This window comes from Peromyscus eremicus, chromosome 11 (assembly GCF_949786415.1).
Source record: "Peromyscus eremicus chromosome 11, PerEre_H2_v1, whole genome shotgun sequence".
Taxonomy (NCBI): Eukaryota; Metazoa; Chordata; class Mammalia; order Rodentia; family Cricetidae; genus Peromyscus; species Peromyscus eremicus.
The window spans coordinates 73,881,434-73,893,602 of NC_081427.1; the positions used below are offsets into that span (position 1 = coordinate 73,881,434).

A 12,169-nucleotide genomic window follows, 5' to 3' on the forward strand; every position below is an offset into this window, starting at 1 on the left:
TGTTTGGTTGGTGGCATACCTTGGTAGGGCCTGCCAAAAGATACCCACTTATTTGCCTCCACCCATGACAGATCTGCTCCCTCCTGCCTGTAACAAGTCTGCTTTCTCATTCACAGGAGGCTTTGCCTTTCATTCAGTACCACCACTTGGGTCTCTGGGAGAGCTACCTGCTTCTGATCATCCCCCTGGGTGTGAGACTGGCCTCAGTATTTCTTGGGTCAGACAGTCAGGGAACCAAGAAAAAAATCCCCCACTTTCTTCCTTCTCCCTTCCTTATGACTTAGATTTACCTATTTAGAAAAACAAACCAAAACAAAACAAAAAACATGTTTTGAGCAGCAACCACATGGCTCTCCTCCATCTTGGCTGGTGACTTCATCCTGATGCAGATGGCCATGTGGCCGGAAGCCATCTTTTACTAAGGTTTACTAAGGTTAAAAACATATTTAGCCCTAGTGACTTCTCTTCATTTTATCTCCTTCTAGAGTAAGGAAGCAACAAGCATCAAATATTTGGGATTCATAAGGATTTTTTGTATAATGATAGAGATGTAAAGCTATAGTTGATTCAACACTGGTTTATAGTATACTCTATATGATAATAGAAATTTAAATTTATAAAGATATATTTAGATTAACAAAAGCTAACTTAGAGATTTACATCTATTCTAAAAAATTTTAAAAAATGATATCATATGTTTCATAAATAGGGTATCTAATAAACAAAATATATATCCTATGATGGAGTTTCTGGTCTCCCAAGAGGGTCCTTTTCTCAGAGTTGGGCCACACCCTGACTCACAAGCCCCTCTTTTCCTGTTCCCATTTGTCCCTGGAATCTTTCCCCTGTCACTCTTCTTTGCCTTTTCAGGAGACAGTAAGTCCTAGTGTTATGAAAGCTGCCAATATATTGGAGACTTAGGGAATACTTGTTGATAGTCAGTCATGCCTAATGGACAGACAGTCCTCAAATGCTCAGAGATCTGCAGAATATGGCATTTAAAATGTTGATTAAAAAGCTTATTATATCAGACAGAGACTCCCAGATCCTAGCAGTAACCCAAGGTCTCTGAGGAAGACTATAAGGCACCACACTGTCTCCACCTGGACTATGGCAATGCTGACCTCTGAGCAAGATGTCCCAATGTGACACCTGCCACCAGGACCCAGCCAGACTGTAGACAAACAGCAGAACATCAGAGAATTGATCTCACCCCTTTTGCCTAGACAATGTAAGATCAGTTTTCCCCATGTCCCTCTTCCATGGGAAAAACTCCCACCCTATGGGCCTGGCAGCTGAAAACTGGTACTGTTCTGATGTTTCTGCCTCCAATGATGTGGAGACTTGGGTATGGCTAGCTGGGTGTGGACTGGTCCCTGTCATTTTTAATATATTTGAAAGCTGCTTGGTCTGCACTCAGATATGATTTATCCTTCTCAGATCTCTGATTCCATTTGACAACCAGGCTTTGCTTCAGCTGCCTTCTGAGTTCTCTATGTAGAATTCACAGGTCTCCCTTTCCTAGGGCTACTGCTAGGTCTAGACACAATTTACCTTCTTAACAGATCAGATAAACTCACAGAACAGATTCCAATGTAACTTTGTACTATTAACTGCTCTCAGTATCTCCTGGAGAATTAGATAAAAGAAACAGCTTTAAGGTTTGTTTATATGAAGGTAGGAAAGCTGTCTCACTTCTGTTCACTTACACATCCTTCTCAGGTCTGATGACGTTTAGGGAAGCCTCCCTCCTCCTTCACTCACTCAACCACTTCCATTCAGTAAATTTCCTCTGGATATAGATTTAAAGACACGTTTCATTGGGCTGAAGCCAGGAAACGTTTGTACCTTTAAATCCAAAGCCACAGCCTTTGGCCATGACACCAAACTGTTAATCTGCTCCAGCTGTCTGACAGATACCTGCAGGTTCCTGGGAAAACGTTCTGCTACTGTATCAGGAAATCTGGTCTGATGAGAACTAACCATCTCCAGAGCCCATTTTGACTGCACCCATTTACGAGCATTTTTTTGCAGTTTCCCTCCCCCTGCCAGACTCAAGCCAAGACCAGTCCACTGGGGGTCCTTCAAATATGCCAGTCCGTGCACCAGCTCAGAGGATGCCAACCAGCTGAATACTGACAGGTTAACTTCACCCGCATGCCTACTCATAAAGACTCGGTCATCTCCCAATTTATTGACGATTATTACAGAGAAACAGCAGATGCGATGGCTCCTGTACTCCTGATTTGGTGTGTCCTTCCCCAAAGCCCCTGGAGCATCACTGCTGCAACCTGAGATCTGAGAGCTCCATGCTTGAGAGTTCTATGATGACAGCTAACTGAATGCTTCTTCACTCACACCTCCTGCTGTTCATAACTTCCCCACTTTGCCCCTTGTCAGCAGGAAGCAGTCTTGAGAATTTGGCGCCCTCACCCCACCACCACCACTTGATATCCATAACTCACCTTTTTATAACAATCAAAATGGAGGAATGTTTATATTCTGACCTGCCACTTGGGGACGCACCCACCATCCTGATGTTATCTTATGTAAAGTCCCATTTAAGAAAAAACTCCTCCCCTTCACTCTCTCTCCCCCCACTTCTCTCTCTCTCATAAATATATAATATATATATATATATATCTCCTTTCTCCTTCTCTCCATTCCCTCTCCCTTCCCCCCAAAATAAACTTTCCACATGGATGTCACGTCTGCCATGTGAGTGACTTTCCACCATGCCATGCTGTCTTCTGCCACGCCCACATGGCATGTTTTACCCGCTATGGGGCACCTTTGTCCAAACCTGCCAAGGCCTCTTGAGAGCCATTTCACAACATTAACAGATTTTCCTTTCCCAGAAGCTATCAAGTGCCAAGTTTCTCATCTACTGTTAGATTTTCTCATCTGCCTCCCCTTCTATACAGGGTTTTTGTCTAGCTGGTCAAACTGGATAGCTACATGTAGAAGAATAAAACTTGATCATTATTATTTTCTTCTAAGGTGATACCCCAATACATTTATAGCAGCATGCATTTATATGGCTATTATTAATGTCCATCTTTTGATATCCTTGAATTGTACACAAGCTAAAATGGCTTACTAAAGCTTGTGAAGTCACAGAGTGGTAATCTGATGTGTACATGGCCCTATGGTGGTGGTGGCTAACTAATCACACAAAATAAGCAACATACCAAAGTATACTTGAAATGTTTGCTTACAATCTCTTTAAGTTTCTTTAATTCCATAATTCTTCATTGAAAATTATTATTCCCCAATGATTTGTTTTTAACAGGGAACAAAAGAAATTTATGCTTTAAGTGTTATAATTTGCATACACTTAATGCAGAGGTTTACAGAAAATGTAATTGTAGCCTTTGAAAAGAAGAGCAGAGTCCATTTTAGTTTGCATCAGTGCTCATGATAACAGACCACAGACCACCGCTCAGAACACTTCCTCAAAAGGGGGAGAACCACCAGTCACCTCAGCTCTATCCTCAGGTCAAGCCAATGTTGGGATCTATTAACTGTAAGAAGGCAGCAAAGGTTGCTCTTTTGTTCCCAATACAAAAACAATCAGTGAATCATCAGTCAGTTAGTCTTTGGAAGACCCATAAGCTCTTCGTATGCTCAAAGTTAGCTTACTATAGCATACAAAGAGGCTCTTCCATGTATATTCATCTATTCATCCATACTCATACAAAAAGGAAACATGGGTCTGGCCTGTTACACTTCTTTCCTGTCACCTGATGTAACATAATCATTCAAGAAAGGAATTCCATTTACAACTATCAAAGATTTCATTTTGAAGCCTATTTTTTTTTCTTCTATGTTCTAGTCAGTTCTTAGTTCCTAAGACAAAATGCATTTTGAAAACTCCATGCCCATTGTCAGGGGCTCTGCATTGAGTAATGTTAGTAATGACAATATAACTTGGCAGCTACTCAAGCACTGAAAATGAAACTAAGCAAATATAATCAACCTATTTCTACTGCTTGGTCCACTATATCGGTGGTCTGGTGATGGTAAACTGTGATGCTAAAGTCAGTTCTGTCATGCTTTAAGTGGTGAGAGATTTGCTGTTTTTGAGGTGAAGTATGTAGCAACTTGCTTCTTAAGTAATAACTGCAGTCTTTATGCCAAATCCCAACTAAACCATGTGAGATTAAGGAATGCATCTTCTCTCTTAGCATGGTGCTAGGGACAGGGAAGTGAGCTAGTAATACTTTTTAAGAAATTAGTTGCTATTGAATGAGAAAGTCAGGGAAGATATTGGAAGCCTGTGAATAATGGTGATGTGTTGGAAGAATCTCAGATGGTGACAACAGAACGTCTCTTGCAGGCCGCAAGAATATATCATAGAGATTCAGCTGTGTATTAAAGCTGAACCTTGACCAGCCAAGGGTCTATCAAGAGGCAAGCCATTTATTATGAATAGTTGGTGATATCCAGCCTTTAATATTTCAGCTGTCTTCTGCTATGAAATTCTTGCATGCCCAGACCAATTGGTAAACAGTTCAGCTCCCCAGAGCTGCTGAACTTCTAAGTTACTAACTCTGCCCGGACCTGAGCCCAGGAGACAAGCTGGCTGGAGACTCATGGCTTTGCTTCTTGTGCAAATGAAGCTCAGACCATCCCCCTGCCCCAGGCCTAGAGGCTCTCCAGAGCAATTGACTGAGAATAAAAGATGTTTTTACATATCAAAGTGGGAGTTAGAACAACATTTGTGAAGAGGAGCAAACCCCTGTGTCCAGGGAAAGAAAGGGCAGGCATTTTTCTGTAGAGAGAGACAGAATGGCATGGTGAGAGAGAAGAGAGGAAGACAGAGGTTCCATAGAGGGTAAGCAGATCTCAGGTAGAGTTTTCTGAGTGCAAGGAGTAGAGAGTAGCAGAGATGGAGAAAGAGGATACAGAGGACGTTGATGAGGCTGGAAGCATAGGAATTTAGTTGTTAGCAGGACTATGAGCTAGGGAACTGGGCAGAACTGTAGTTATGGAGACAGGATTTCACCCCAAAGAAATATAGTAGATGGATATAGAGCTTGGTATGTCTAGAGTTATTCCTGCCTTGAATGCCTGATAGAGCTGTAGTTGTATTGACAGAATTTTTTCTTAGAGGAATAAAGTTAATAGATATAAGAGCATAGTGTACATAGATTTTTTTCCCTCAGATATCTTACGCTGGATAAAGCTAACTCCCAGACCCCCGAGTCCTTCATAGACATCAACAGGAATCTGTACAGACTAGTGTTCCCTACTTCACAGGCCAAGTCTGTAATGAGGCATAGCAATGTTACAACTTTTGAAAGTTACCTGTTTAACTCCAATTGTGTGAGGTCGAGAAAGGCTGAGCCCATAAAGTCATCTTGCAGTCCAAAATCATAGTCAAATACCTAAGAGACCAAAAAGACAAAGCATTTCAAAATAATTTCAGAAAAATTTTTAAATGAAACATATTGTTTCTAAAAACTGGCTGTCTATTCCACCAAAACAATGTAATCTCCTGATATGTTTAATTTATTTATTATTCTTTGTAATGTTAGAATTTCATAAAACATTCAAGTAAACTACATTTTTATTTAGTATTTATTATCTCATTCTATTTGTATTAGCAATAGAAGTTTTACAGAAGGTTTAACAAAATCAAATGAAATACAATGAATATTTAAAAGTTTGGGAATCATAGCTTAGAATTCTTTTTTTTTATTATCATAGAAGAGATATCATCAAGCCTAGACCCAAAGTGATTTAGTATTAGACTCAACAAATACATCTTCTGTTGGGCTATGGGTGGTTAGAACATGACTTCAACTTATTAGTCATATGTTTTAAGGTCATTAAAGATAAATTCCTTGATATTACAGAAAAATTTAATCTTGACACACAAATAAATAAGAATATAGATATTATGGCTGAAGAACTTTGTAAAGTTATATTAAGATAACATCAAATTAACCTTTTATGTTTGTAAACAATTTTGGGGATAATTCTTTTGTTGTTTGTTTTGTTTTCAAGACAAGTTTTGTCTGTGTAACAGCCCTGGCTGTCCTGGAACTCTCTTTGTAGATCAAGCAAGCCTGGAACTCTCAGATCTGCCTGCCTCTGCCTCCCAAGTGCTTGGATTAAAGGCATGTACCACCACACCCAGCTATTGGGGAAAATCTTAATTAAAAATTAAAATGAAAAAAAAAAGATGAACATGTTTCTTCCTCTGCCCACACTATTCAGAGTTACATATTTAAGTGCTAAGATAGTCAATAAATACATAGATAGATACAGTTCAATGATGAGTACAATGGGCACTACTAAAAGTTGAAGGGACATGTGGGGCTTCTGTGCACAAGGAAACCAGAACATTCTCTAGGGAGGTGTTGTGTGTATGGAACTGATTGAAAGGAAGGATAGATGTCACACATACAGGAAAGATGTTCGGGTCAGAGGAAACAGCAAGAGAAGGACCAAAGTCTTTAAGGATAAGCAAGGATAAGTCAAAGCTGGAAAAGTGGGAATGGAAGAAGGTTAGAGAAGTCTCTCAAGGTTTAGTCAAGACCCTTCTAAAAGATTATATAAATGGGAACTGGCTAACTCCTAACCATTCACTGATTTTCTAGCTCATTTGTTTCCTCAACTAATATTGACTAAATAGTTACAATGTGCCAGGCAATAGAATAAACACTGAAACAGCAGCAGTGAACAAAAATGACATCATTAATGCTGATGGTTTAGTGAGGGAGACAGATGTTAAGCACGGAAATATATAGGTGATTTGTGATTATACATTCTGATGTGCTTTAAATAGGGCAAAAACAACAACAACAACAACCCTCCAAAAACAACAGCCAAGGGAACCCAGGGAAAGCTTGTGAAATGAAACAACAACAAACCATAAAGCTGCCTGGAGAAGTTTAGAGTTATCCTGCCTAATGTTTTTAAATAAAAAATGTTTGAGCATTGGAATAAATGAACATAAAAGGATACGTCTCTTTCTGAATGGATGACTCAGCCCACTGGACTCTTTAGGATAGGAGAGTCAATGAGTCAGAGAGAATCAGTAGCCCAGCATTTCTGTATCTAGTCCTTGGTATAACAGCCAGCTCAGTAAGTGGGAGCACCGGACACAGCAGTCCCACGTCTAGTAGTGTGTTCACCTAGTACAGATGTGCTTCAGTTAAAAACAACACAACCAAATGTGCAAACAACACAACCAAATGTGCAAGAACCTGATTTTTAAACCAAAAGATAAATACTTTGCATGACAAAAAGATTCTCAGAATTGAGGAGTCACAGGGGAAATTATTTAAGTGGTTAGGGCTTTCCTACTCTCCTTCATTATTCAGTTTGCATCTGTTTGATTTGCATACAGACTTTCAGAGTGCATATATTGTAGAAAGCTCAGGACTTCTGCAGAAGATGCTTGAGATCAATTACACTTCAGAGCTTCTGCTATCTGCTCCATGGCACATCATTTGAATAGACTGCATATCTTCGTCATATGACACCACTCTACTCGCAGGTGGCCACAGTAGTGCACTTATGACATAAAAACATTAGGGAAATTTCTTGTGAAATCTCATAATTATGTTGTTCTCAAGCTTGTAAGCTTGGTGACATCATACAAGGTGGAAAACAATTAATATAGAGACTGGATTACGAGACTCCAATCCAACCAGGCTATTTAACATACAAACTCTCCTTACCATTAATGGTCAGAGTCTTTCTACTGTTAGAATGTTAGATATCTGCTTTAGTTCTCAATTTCCATAAATCAGAAAAGACATAAACATGGGGAAAATGGAAACACCAGAGTCCATTTATTATTGAAATCATTAGCTATGCTACTTGGTTCTAGGTTCTACAAATTATTTATTGGAAGGTGAATTGCTCTGGGTGGATCTTCAGAACTATAGGGTATAGGAGAGAGAATAAAATAGAAAAAGTATGTCCCACTACAGCATCAACAAGAACAATTAACATTTACTCAGCAATTACTATAACTTACATCTTGTTCTAAGTGCATTGATTTTACATTTTAAGTAAATTTCATAGCCCAGTTATCAAGATATTTTTCAGATAAAGAATTTGAAAACATTTATTTAACATCAAATTTAAGGGCTAGGAAAAAGCGAGATTCAAATCTTGTTTTAAGTTTCAAAAATAGAGCATGTTTCTATTCAACATATATAACTTGGGTGCCCCACCAAATGCCCAAACATAAATGGTTTCACATGACCCTGTCTGTCAAGGCACCTCTATTCTGTGAGTTTGAAACATTAGGTAGCATGAGGTTAGAAACTGTGTTGGTGATGTTTTTGATTATCTTAAAGTGAATTTAAAACAATAAATATTTTACAATGAATGATGAAGTTATTTAACATCTCAATTAAATTACCAATCATGAAAAATTGTTTGGAGTATCTATCAGTGAAAGCACTTTTGAGCACTGGTCATAAAACTCAACTCACTTCTTTTAATGTGAACTTGTGAGTTCAAGGGACTACATGTCCACATGCAATTACGGCTTCAGGGGAGATTAGACTTGAAAGTTCCAATAATTTTTATCTTTATTCTTTTACTTACTGGAAAAATGTCAAGTGAATTCTTTCAATGGTCCAGTTTCTGTTCTAGCACTTGAAATGTATGTAGCAGTGAAATAAAATGTTTGATTTCTTGAAGCTTCTGTGGTGATTAAGTGATGACAAAATCTGCAATAAATATATGTATCTAGTACTACCCAGTAAGGGAGCAAGAACACCCAGGGAGTGGTATCCTGAGAAGTTTTACAATGGAGGGGTAAAGAGCCAAGCCAAAGTTCTGTGACTTAAATTCCTTTCTACCTCCCAGTTACTTTCGAAACCCCTCAGTGTTACTGACTTCAATGCGTTAACAACCTCTCCACCCTAAACTTGTGCGAGGAGCTCCAGCGTTGAGTGGGTCTTCACTCACAGCCAGCCAGCATGGAAGTCTGAGTTGTTTTGTGCATTTATTCTCTGCAACAACTCCGAATTCACACCAAGGGGCCAGCATACGCCCTATGGCCTGTTCTTGGCAGAAGATCCAGAATTACCTGAAAGGCTAGTTTATGTTTTGTGCTTTATTTATTCTTTAAACACCATTTTTTTAAATTCTCAATGCATTTTATTAAATCTTTAAATCAATTACTACTAATATGATGAGAAATTCAGAGTTTTCAACCACAGGCATTCTACCCAGGACTTCAACTTGACAGCATACGAGATTGGAAAATAGATGAATTGAGCTGAACCCAGGTTTTCTGGCTCTTTTTTTTTTCTTTCTTTCTTTCTTTCTTTCTTTCTTTCTTTCTTTCTTTCTTTCTTTATTTATTTATTTATATTTTATTTTATAATATAATTTAATTCTACATATCAGCCACGGATTCCCTTGTTCTCTCCCCTCCCGCCCCCTTCCCCTTCCCTTCAGCCCACCCCCCATTCCCATCTCCTCCAGGCCAAAGACTCCCCCGAGGATTGAGATCAACCTGGTAGGCTCAGTCCAGGCAGGTCCAGTCTCCTCCTCCCAGGCTGAGCCAATCGAGCCTGCATAAGCCCCAGGTTTCAAATAGCCAACTCATGCAATGAACACAGGACCCGGTCCCACTGCCTGGATGCCTCCCAAACAGATCAAGCCAATCAACTGTCTCACCTATTCAGAGGGCCTGATCCAGTTGGGGGCCCCTCAGCCATTGGTTCATAGTTCATGTGTTTCCATTCGTTTGGCTATTTGTCCCTGTGCTTTATCCAACCTTGGTCTCAACAATTCTCGCTCATATCAACCCTCCTCTTTCTCGCCAATTGGACTCCCGGAGCTCCACTCGGGGCCCAGCTGTGGATCTCTGCATCTGGTTCCCTCAGTCATTGGATGGGGTTTCTAGCATGACAGTTAGGGTGTTTGGCCATCCCATCACCAGAGTAGGTCAGTTCGGGCTGTCTCTCGACCATTGCCAGCAGTCTATTGTGGGGGTATCTTTGTGGATTTCTGTGGGACTCTCTAGCACTTTGCTTCTTCCTATTCTCATGTGGTCTTCATTTACCATGGTCTCCTATTCCTTGTTCTCCCTCTCTGTTGTTGATCCAGCTGGGATCTCCTGTTCCCCCAAGCTCTCTTTCCCTCAACCCTCGCCCTTCATTACCCCCACTCATGTCCAGGCTGTTCATGTAGATCTCATTCCATTTCTCCATCATTGGGCGATCCCTGTGTCTTTCTTGGGATCCTGTTTTCCAGGTAGCCTCCCTGGTGATGTGAGTAGCCATCCAGTCATCCTTGTTCCACATCTAGTATCCTCCTATGAGTGAGTACATACCATGTTTGTCTTTCTGAGTCTGGGTTACCTCACTCAGGATGATTTTTTCTAGATCCATCCATTTGCCTGCAAACCTCATGATGTCATTGTTTTTCTCTGCTGAGTAGTATTCCATTGTGTATATGTACCACATTTTGTTTATCCATTCTTCAGTTGAAGGGTATCTAGGTTGTTTCCACGTTCTGGCTATTACAAACAATGCTGATATGAACATAGCTGAACAAGCGCCCTTGTGGTATGATTGAGCATTCCTTGGGTATATGCCCAAGAGTGGTATAGCTGGATCTTGGGGGAGATTGATTCTCAATTTTCTAAGAAAGCGCCATATTGATTTCCAAAGTGGTTGTACAAGCTTGCATTCCCACTAGCAGTGGAGGAGAGTTCCCCTAGCTCCACATCCTCTCCAGAATAAGGTGTCTTCAGTGTTTTTGATCTTAGCCATTCTGACAGGCATAAGGTGGTATCTCAGAGTTGTTTTGCATTTCCCTGATAATTAGGGATGTTGTGTAATTCCTTAAATGTCTTTCAGCCATTTGAGTTTCCTCTGTTGAGAATTATCTGTTTAGTTCTATAGCCCATTTCTTAATTGGACTGTTGGGCATTTTGATGTCTAATTTCTTGAGTTCCTTATATATTCTGGATATCAGTCCTCTGTCAGATGTGGGGTTGGTGAAGACCTTTCCTATTCTGTAGGTTGTCGCTTTGCCTTATTGACCGTATCCTTTGTTCTACAAAAGCTTCTCAGTTTCCAGAGGTCCCATTGATTGATTGTTTCTCTCAGTGTCTGTGCTACTGGTGTTATATTTAGGAAGTGATCTCCTATGCCAATGTGTTCAAGACTACTTCCTACTTTCTCTTCTAGCAGGTTCAGAGTAGCTGGATTTATGTTGAGGTCTCTGATCCACTTGGACTTAAGTTTTTTGCATGGTGACAGATATGGATCTATATCCAGTTATGCTAGCACCATTTGTTGAAGATGCTTTCTTTTTTTCCATTGTACACTTTTGGCTTCTTTGTCAAAAGTTATATGTTCATAGGTGTTTAAACACCATTTTTAGGCCGGGCGGTGGTGGTGCACGCCTTTAATCCCAGCACTCGGGAGGCAGAGCCAGGCGGATCTCTGTGAGTTCGAGGCCATCCTGGACTACCAAGTGAGTCCCAGGAAAGGCGTAAAGCTACACAGAGAAACCCTGTCTCGAAAAACCAAAACCAAAACCAAAACAAAAACAAAAAAACACCATTTTTATTTAAATTTTTTCTATAGCTCTGTAGTACAGCTTGAAAGCAGGGATGGTGATGCCTCTGGGAGCTCTTTTATTATTCAGGATTATTTTAGATATCCTGAGGTTTTGTTTGTTTGTTTTCCATATAAAGTTGAGTATTGTCCTTTCAAGGTCTGTAAAGAATTGTGTTGTAATTTTGATGGGGATTGCATTGAATATATAGATAGCTTTTGATAGGATGGCCATATTTACTATGTTGATCCAACATACCCTTGAGTATGGGAGAGCTTTCCATCTTCTGATATCGTCTTCAATTTCTTTCCTCAGAGACTTGAAGTCTTTTACTTGCTTGGTTAGAGTTTATCTCAAGATATTTTATATTATTTCTGGCTATTATGAAGGGTGCTGTTTTCCTGATTTCTTTGTCAGTCTATTTGTTATTTGTATATATGAGGGCTACAGAGTTTTGGAGGTTGATCTTGTATACAGCCTCTTCACTGAAGGTGTTTACCAGTAGGAGTTCCCTGCTAGAATTTTTGGGGTCACTATATATACTGTCATATCATCTGTGAATAGCAGTATGTAGACTTCATCCTTTCCAATTTATATCCCCTTGATCTCCTTCAGTTTC

General features: G+C 39.9%; 1 protein-coding gene across 1 annotated transcript in view; it reads right to left on the reverse strand.

Annotated features, from left to right (window-relative positions):
* Positions 1-12,169, reverse strand: part of Mctp1 (multiple C2 and transmembrane domain containing 1) — a 375,829-nt gene that overhangs the window by 234,463 nt on the left and 129,197 nt on the right. Inside the window, exon 4 of the mRNA XM_059276583.1 lies at positions 5,311-5,390. Within this exon, the coding sequence (XP_059132566.1) occupies positions 5,311-5,390 (80 nt within the window). The remainder of the gene's footprint in view (positions 1-5,310; positions 5,391-12,169) is intronic.